At 38.4% G+C, this 9,697-nt stretch overlaps 1 protein-coding gene across 1 annotated transcript; it reads right to left on the bottom strand.

Moving 5' to 3' along the window:
* Window positions 1-515: 515 nt before the first annotated feature.
* On the bottom strand, window positions 516-1,535 carry LOC140677507 (uncharacterized). Its single transcript, XM_072912189.1, has 2 exons — window positions 917-1,535; window positions 516-832 (listed from the first exon to the last, which is right to left on the bottom strand). Exons 1-2 carry the CDS (start codon window positions 1,502-1,504, stop codon window positions 653-655), a joined length of 768 nt encoding a protein of 255 aa, XP_072768290.1. The 5' UTR covers window positions 1,505-1,535; the 3' UTR covers window positions 516-652.
* Between the last annotated feature and the right edge of the window lie 8,162 nt (window positions 1,536-9,697).

Below are 9,697 nucleotides of genomic sequence, written 5' to 3'. Positions count from 1 at the left end.
TGTTCTGGAATCATTGATCGTCCTAAGTAATAGAGCCACAAGGGACAACAACCCTTTCCACAGACTACACACACACACACCAAAAACACAAATCTCAGAAGCCTACAACAATATATTTGAAGAAGACTTTAGGATTAAAAGTGAAGATGTGAGGTGAAAAAAGTACAAATGCAGCAACAAAAACAACCAACTCCACTCACGATGGCTCTAAAGTTTAGTTATGTGTTGCTAACTTTAGCCTTTTTCTTCTTTGTTGATGTTTTGCAGTAGTTAACATCCATGATGTAACAATGCTGCTAATCTACCAGAGTCCACATTTTGTTAACCATTTTATTCATTCATACTTTTAATTGGATAATAACATCAATAAAATGCAATCGAAAAAATGTGTGATTTTATAAGACACAATTTAAATAAGATGCCCTCTCTTTAAATAATGAGAAAATAAAATACAATAGTAGCTACATATATAATATTCAATACATGCACACAACTTAAAAAGTAACTACAGGACAACATATAAGACTAGAAGATGAGAAGCACTACATACAACATCAAATATACATTCATATTAAACATGCTGTGTTTTTAAAGTATCATTTAGCACAATCACTGTTTAAGTGTTTTTAAATCCCTGCAGCTTCCATGACTGTTACACACTTGTGTCTACTGACCTGATTCTTAAACCTGAACATCTTATCACACACACAGTGCAACTAAACAGTTTCTGTCCAGTGTGTGTTCTCATGTGTGCGGTCATGGTTTGCTTTGTGGAGAAACTCTTCTTACAAACAGAGCAAGTAAAAGCTTTCTCACCTGTGTGTGTTCTCACGTGCAATATAATTTCCTTCTTAGTGTTGAATCTTTAAGCACAAGCTGAGCAAGCAAAAGGTTTCTCTCAAATGTGTGTTCTCATGTGTCTGATCATGCTTTGCTTTCTGGAGAAACTCTTCTTACAAACAGGGCAAGTAAAAGGTTTCTCACCTGTGTGTGTTCTCATGTGCAATATAATTTCCTGTTTAGTGTTGAATCTTTTAGTACAAGTTGAGCAAGCAAAAGGTTTCTCTCCAGTGTGTGTTCTCATGTGTGTGGTCATGCGTTCCTTTCTGGAGAAACTCTTCTTACAAACAGAGCAAGTAAAAGGTTTCTCACCTGTGTGTGTTCTCATGTGTGTGGTAATGTCATTCTTAGTGTTGAATCTTTTAGCACAAGCTGAGCAAGCAAAAGGTTTCTCTCCAGTGTGTGTTCTCATGTGTGTGGTCATGTCACCCTTTTTGGAAAAACTCTTCTTACAAACGGAGCAAGTAAAAGGTTTCTCTCCAGTGTGTAATCTCATGTGTGTGGTAATGTTACGCTTTCTGGAGAAACTCTTCTTACAAACGGAGCAAGTAAAGGGTTTCTCTCCAGTGTGTGTTCTCATGTGTGTGGTCATGTAATGTTTTGTGGAGAAACTCTTCTTACAAACAGAGCAGGTAAAAGGTTTCTCTCCAGTATGTATTTTCATGTGAACTGTAAAATGACTCTTCCGTCTAAATGATTTCCCACATTCAGAGCAGCCAAAGTGTTTGTTGTTAGTGTGATGTCTCGTATCACTTTTAGAGTCCTTTTTACTCTCCAAAGGTTTTTGGATGTGGTCACTGTGATCAGAAGAGTGTGACATCATGTGGTCCATGTCTGACAGTGGAGCAAAGAGGCTGTCTGGTTCTGACTTTATATCTTCACAATGCTCTCCATCAGCTTCTGTGATGTGTTGACTTACAAGCTCCGCCCCTCTGTTCTCCTCACTTTGACTGTGATGAAGCTGTAAGGACTGAGCTTCATCTTCATCATGAAGCTGCTCCTCTTTAATGTGGGAGGGGGCCTGTAGCTCCTTCTGTCCCACACTGGTGTGCCACTCCTCTTCATGACTCTCCGCTGACAAAATGAAAATTGCAAAAGTCGTACCAATTTATTAGAATGGAGACATAATCAATCAATCAATCAATCAATTCCTTTATTGTCATTGTCATAATAACACTTAAGTCATACACGAACAACAAGATTTTGTTTGAGCTTTACTAACTACAGACCAGTTTCATTACTTCCACCATTCTCCAAAATCATGGAAAAACTATTCCATAGCCGATTAGATATATTTATCAACAAAAGTGGGACGCTCGTGGAGAACCAATATGGATTCCCAGCAAATATCTCAACATCTGGTCAACATATGTAATAACAAGTGTATGTAAGATATTGAAATGAATCAAAACAATGTATGTGTATATATATATATATATAGATAGATAGATAGATAGATAGATAGATAGATAGATAGATAGATAGATAGATACAAACCCCGTTTCCATATGAGTTGGGAAATTGTGTTAGATGTAAATATTAACGGAATACAATCATTTGCAAATCCTTTTCAACCCATATTCAATTGAATGCACTACAAAGACAAGATATTTGATGTTCAAACTCATAAACTTTTTTTTTTTTTTTTGCAAATAATAATTAACTTAGAATTTCATGGCTGCAACACGTGCCAAAGTAGTTGGGAAAGGGCATGTTCACCACTGTGTTACATCACCTTTTCTTTTAACAACACTCAAACGATTGGGAACTGAGGAAAGTAATTGTTGAAGCTTTGAAAGTGGAATTCTTTCCAATTCTTGTTTAATGTAGAGCTTCAGTCGTACAACAGTCCGGGGTTTCCGCTGTCGTATTTTACGCTTCATAATGCGCCACACATTTTCAATGGGAGACAGGTCTGGACTGCAGGCGGGCCAGGAAAGGACCCGCACTCTTTTTTTACGAAGCCACGCTGTTGTAACACGTGCTGAATGAGGCTTGGCATTGTCTTGCTGAAATAAGCAGGGGCGTCCATGAAAAAGACGGCGCTTAGATGGCAGCATATGTTGTTCCAGAACCTGTATGTACCTTTCAGCATTAATGGTGCCTTCACAGATGTGTAAGTTACCCATGCTTTGGGCACTAATGCACCCCCATACCATCACAGATGCTGGCTTTTGAACTTTGCGTCGATAACAGTCTGGATGGTTCGCTTCCCCTTTGGTCCGGATGACACGATGTCGAATATTTCCAAAAACAATTTGAAATGTGGACTCGTCAGACCACAGAACACTTTTCCACTTTGCATGAGTCAATCTTAGATGATCTCGGGCCCAGAGAAGCCGGCGGCATTTCTGGATGTTGTTGATAAATGGCTTTCGCTTTGCATAGTAGAGCTTTAACTTGCACTTACAGATGTAGCGACCAACTGTATTTAGTGACAGTGGTTTTCTGAAGTGTTCCTGAGCCCATGTGGTGATATCCTTTAGAGATTGATGTCGGTTATTGATACAGTGCCGTCTGAGGGATCTAAGGTCACGGTCATTCAGTGTTGGTTTCCGGCCATGCCGCTTACGTGGAGTGATTTCTCCAGATTCTCTGAACCTTTTGATGATATTATGGACTGTAAATTTCTTGCAATTGCACTTTGAGAAACGTTGTTTTTAAACTGTTTGACTATTTGCTCACACAGTTGTGGACAAAGGGGTGTACCTCGCCCCATCCTTTCTTGTGAAAGACTGAGCATTTTTTGGGAAGCTGTTTTTACACCCAATCATGGCACCCACCTGTTCCCAATTAGCCTGCACATCTGTGGGATGTTCCAAATAAGTGTTTGATGAGCATTCCTCAACTTTATCAGTATTTATTGCCACCTTTCCCAACTTCTTTGTCACGTGTTGCTGGCATCAAATTCTAAAGTTAATGATTGTTTGCAAAAAAAAATGTTTATCAGTCTGAACATCAAATATGTTGTCTTTGTAGCATATTCAACTGAATATGGGTTGAAAAGGATTTGCAAATCATTGTATTCCGTTTATATTTACATCTAACACAATTTCCCAACTCATATGGAAACGGGGTTTGTAGATAGATAGATAGAGATAGAGAGAGAGAGAGAGAGAGAGAGAGAGAGAGATCGTAATAACTTGAAGTAAATAATGAAGATTGAAAACCAATTACAAAAAACTAAGTGAGTGTGTGTGTGTGTGTGTGTGTGTGTGTGTGTGTGTGTGTGTGTGTGTGTGTGTGTGTGTGTGTGTGTGTGTGTGTGTGTGTGTGTGTGCCCTAGAAGACACTCTCCCTCCTGAGCGGTCCACACTTCCTCCTCTTCCTCTTTAATGTGGGGGGGCTGTGGATCATCCTCTTCCTCTTTAATGTGAGGGGGCTGCTGGACGTCTGTTGGGTAAATAAGTAAATAAGATAAAGAGAGAATAGAAATAGTTTTGGATTGACACTGTTACCACAATGACATTTATTAACACAATTAATGTTTTGTGTGTTGTGTTAAAAGTGTGTAGCAAAACAACCAATAAAAATGCGGGAAATTCCTTTTGTCCCAGCCACTAAAATTAATTCAAAAGTGAGTACAAAAACAGACTTGGCAATTTGATGGGGGGGCAATTTGAAAAGTTTTTACAAGTACGAGGCAGCATTGATTGAGGCATTCTTAACTTTACACTCACTGATGTAAAGTGTGTAAATATTTTATTCTGTATACGGTCTATGACACCTAAACTTTATCTCTAAACTTAACCATAACCTTTTAATGACATAGTCATTCCCATAACTTCAATATCATGGAAATAAAAAATTTGATTCCAAAATCACTTTTAAATGGTATGTTTTTGTCATCATGCAAAATACTTTTTGTGGTCATTTTGTTGGCTGGGCCAAAAGGAACTTTTACCAAAAACATGTTTTACTATGTGCTGTTTTATGGAGTGTCTCCATCAACAATTTATTTTTAGGAATTGGAGACCATCTACGACACGCTGAAGGAAAGTCAGTCACCTTTATGTGACTGACTAAATCAAGTGTTGACTACTTTGGCTACTGAAAATAAATGTTTACGTTCACTTATTGATGCATGTAAGTCAGAATCAGGAAGTAAAATAACAACCTAAATTAGATTTGATTACAGTATAAAATGTATTTGGTGACTGTGTGAGTTTGGCGATTTGGCGATCTAGTCTGAGACGTCATTTCCGGTTTGTAGCGTTTCTGCGTAATATGGGCTCTTGTGTAAACAGCATTGTGTGCGTTCCTGACTAAAATGTAAGTATACGTCGAATATAGCACGGTTATTAATGCAAAAATGCCTATAATGTGTTAGATGTAGCCTTAAACGAGTGTTTGTTTGCAACAATGTTTCTGCTTGACGACATAATTCGCCAGCTCAACTTTCGCCCTGTTAATACTTCTTCTTACACAGTAGTTACCCTATTCTACCACTAGATGGCGACACAGACCACGTTTAAAGCACTGTCTAAATCAACAGTGCTTATTCCCCATTCATCTCTAATGGACTGCTTTAATAGTCCATGTACATTTGTTTGTATATTAGTTTCATAACACATTGTAGAGTATATTATATTATAGATAATATTATACATATCCTGTTGTTTTATTGCATATTATATTGCCTAAATGTATCCTAATCATTCTTTGTATGTGTTCCCTTTAGACCACACTTCACACACACCTATACTACAATTGTTCAACTTCATCATTAAAGAGTGCCTGAAAGCCTCTCTGTGCCCTACTCTCTGACCAGAGTCCTTGTCCTAAGAAGATATCAGACCAGCATTCCGCATCCAGAGTAACCTACTCTATCACAGGGAATATACAAAGTCTTTTGCTTTTATTTTCCTGCAGTATTGTTGTCTTTTAAATGCTACTTTCTGTATATGTTGTGTTCTATCTGTGTGAGATAAACAAATATTTCAACTGAAACCATCTCAGGCTTTCTTGTAGCAGTGAATGTGTATCGTGATGAAACTGTACCCTTTCCTATGCAAACTTCTCATAACTCCTTCAATCAATCAATCACACATTGTTACAAACTGAGAGGAACATCAACCTCAAACTGTCTCGTTTTCATGAAGAATCTAAATCAAAGCATTGCATCATCCCCACAAGACAAACAATCTTCCTATTGAAGAAAAGTGTTAATAATGAAATATAAAGTTAGTAAAGATGTGAGAGTAAGAAGTAAACAAACCTGTTCTGTGTAACACAACTTGATGTTTCTTGAAAACAGCGTCCAGTAGTTGATGTTGTCGCTCCTTCTCCTCTTTTGTTGGACAAAGTTCCTCCTCATACTTTGCTATCGTTCTTTCGCACATTTTCACACAATCACAACACTTGACACTCACATTTGATCTCTACTTAGCGATGTGTTGATAACGTCCGCGTCTCTTTGTTAGCAGCTAACAAGCTAAGCTAGCTAGCTAAACTAGCGACCACGATAAGCTTCTCACTCACCGAGACGTTTTTTTTTTCCTGAAATAGAGACTCAAATATGTATTTTATACGATGTACATTGTTACAAACTGAAGAACAAATAATAACACTGAATTATTAGCGTCCTTCTCCCTTATTTCTGCGTAATTTCTTCTTCTTTTTTGTTTTTATGGCGGTTGGCAAGCAACCTTGTGGTGTGCATTACCGCCACCTACTGTAATGGAGTGTGGATCGAGGTGGATCCCTACTCTATATTCTTTTATTTAACCCAGTATTTTTTAAATATGTGCATATTGCTTTATAACCTATGTGTTCTGAGTGCATTCCTAATATATCTTCCACTGCTAACCTAATATTCTCTTTCGCTAACTTACTTTCCAGTATTTCCCTTTCTCTATTATATTTCCTACAATGTATTAAAACATGTCCTACACTTTCTAGCTGTTGGCAAGAATCACACAGTCCTGTAGTATGTTTCCCTATCAATTTTAATGAACTATTTAGATATGTATGTCCTAATGTCATTCTAGTAATAATGTCTTCTTCCTTCCTATTTCTATTGCCTCCTCTCATTACACCTACTCTCCTCTGGACTTTGTAATACTCTCTACCTTTTGTTTCCTTATTCCAATTATCCTGCCACTTTTTATTGTGTTCCATCTTAATTATGTTCTTCACTTCCTCTTTACTGTGCTTAATCTCCATGTTGACTTCTGTTTTAGTGGTTGCTTGTTTTGCGTACTTATCCGCTAATTCGTTCCTCTCAACTCCTACATGAGCAGGAACCCAAAGAAATGTTACCACACCTCCCGCTTTATTTATTCTGTAATTTGCCTGAACTATTTTATAAACTAAATCTTGTCTTGTTTCTGATGCTATGTTTTTTATGCTCATCAATGCACTGCTGGAGTCCGAGCACACGACTGCTTTTCTTGCTTTATTTTCTTCTATCCAATGAATTGCCATATAAATTGCTACCAATTCTCCCGTAAAAACAGATAACTTATCACTAATTCTTTTATTTAATACTATGTTTCCTTGTGGGATAACAGCTGCTGCTCCTACCCACTATCATCATAATACAGTCATCACACAAGATAATAATCAGGGTGTATACATTGAATTATTTACAATTCGGGGTGTGGAGGGGGGGCGGGGGGGGTAGGTTTGGTTGTTATCATCAGTCATCAACAATTGAGAACAGAGAAATGGATATTGAATCAGTGTAGGTCTGATTTGGTAGGTTATGTACAGCAAGTAGTGGACATAGAGAGAGAGATCAGAAGGCATAAGAAAAATATCTGTATTTGATTGTTTACATTTGATTATTAACAATCCGGGGAGGGTGTTAGTTTAGGGTTCAAGTTGCCTGGAGGTGTACTTTTATTGTGGTTTTGAAGGAGGATAGAGATGCCCTTTCTTTTATACCTTTTAGGAGCGCATTCCACATTGATGTGGCATAGAAAGAGAATGAGTTAAGACCTTTGTTAGATCGGAATCTGGGTTTAACGTGGTTAGTGGAGCTCCCCCTGGTGTGGTTATGGCGGTCATTTACGTTAAGGAAGTAGTTTGACATGTACTTGGGTATCAGGGAGGTGTAGCGGATTTTATAGACTAGGCTCAGTGCAAGTTGTTTTACTCTGTCCTCCACCCTGAGCCAGCCCACTTTGGAGAAGTGGGTAGGAGTGAGGTGGGATCTGGGGTGGAGGTCTAGAAGTAATCTGACTAGCTTGTTCTGGGATGTTTGGAGTTTAGATTTGAGGGTTTTGGAGGTGCTAGGGTACCAGGAGGTGCATGCGTAATCAAAAAAGGGTTGAACGAGAGTTCCCGCTAGAATCCTCATGGTGCTTTTGTTGACCAGAGAGGAGATTCTATAGAGAAATCTCGTTCGTTGGTTGACCTTTTTGATTACCTTGGTTGCCATTTTATCACAGGAAAGCTCAGCCTCTAGAATGGAACCTAGGTAGGTGACCTCATCCTTCCTGGTGATAACAATGTCACACACTTTTGTAGTGAAGTCATTGACTTTCTTAAGGTTGATGTGGGAACCAAACAGGATGGATTCCGTTTTACCCAAGTGTATGGATAGCTAGATAGAAAGGTGCAGATAGAGTAGAGAGAGAGTATAGCCAACAGGGTTTTGGAGTTGGTGTCCAACATGGCCCCCTGTAGTCACGTGAAGGGTTTTTAACCAATCATTTGGGAGACTGTCTGGCCATACTCTCTACAGAGCACCTTGTTAGACACCGACTCCTAACCCGGTTTGGCCAAACTCTCTCTCTACACGACTCTGGAAAGGAGCACACATCAGTGACCTCTCGAGGAATACACAACATTGTTACTACGTCTTACATTGTTGTGTTCATATATGTTTATATTGTTCACAAAATGAAAGTCAAAATCATTTAATGATCTTGAAAACTTTCCCTGGGTGGTGTGATCAATACCAACATGTACAATAACGCCCACAAACACTTGCACTTTGTCAGCAAAGTTCTTGTAAAAAAGAAAAGAAAAGAAGAATGTTGCTGAGCTAATGCCCCGCCTATCCTCCCCCGAGCCACTAACCACTTCATCTGGGACACAAAGGACAAGACGAAAAGTGAGAGACAGCTTTAAGGACTTCAACACAAAATGTATGCATCCTTTCTAACGGCCACTGGGGGGCAGTAGAGGTAACTATTCCAGCAAGGTTTTACAAAGTGTTCTACAAGGTCTGACTCAAATTGCCTACCTGGTCTGTGTGACTACACTCTGGCAACCCATGTTGTCTGATATAGTCCTCAAACATACATTTTGCTGCTGTAAATCCAATCCAATCCACTTTATTTATATAGCAAATTTAAACAACAAAAATGTTTCCAAAGTGCGGCACAACAATATTAAAAACAATATCAAAAACAATATTAAAAACAATATTCAAATATTATCCTGAGCTCCACCAATGACTGAATAAAAACAAAAAATAAATAAATATAAAACCAATATAAAAACAATACAAAAATAAATATGATTAAAAACGATTTTAAAGGGTAAAACCAATTAAAACAGTAAATAGAAAGAAAAATGTATAAAAAAAACACACAGGACAACAGAGGACAAAGGACCACACAACTCACGTAGTGTTAAAAGTCAAAGAATAAAAGTGGGTCTTAAGACGAGACTTAAAACACTCCACTGTGGGAGCAGTTTGAACATGGAGGGGCAGAGTGTTCTAGAGCTTAGGGCCGACCACAGAGAAGGCCCTGTCTCCCCTGGATTTAAAGGCACGCTGGAAAAGGTTGACATAGCGTGTAAAGTAGTCCATGTCCACAAGTACACACCTGTTGCCCTGAGATGTAACAGGTAGCTCATTAATATTCATAGCGGCAGATCCTATCATGCTGAAATGTACCAT

Source organism: Nerophis lumbriciformis, linkage group LG33 (assembly GCF_033978685.3).
Source record: "Nerophis lumbriciformis linkage group LG33, RoL_Nlum_v2.1, whole genome shotgun sequence".
Taxonomy (NCBI): Eukaryota; Metazoa; Chordata; class Actinopteri; order Syngnathiformes; family Syngnathidae; genus Nerophis; species Nerophis lumbriciformis.
This window is presented reverse-complemented; position numbering and strand designations above follow the sequence as displayed.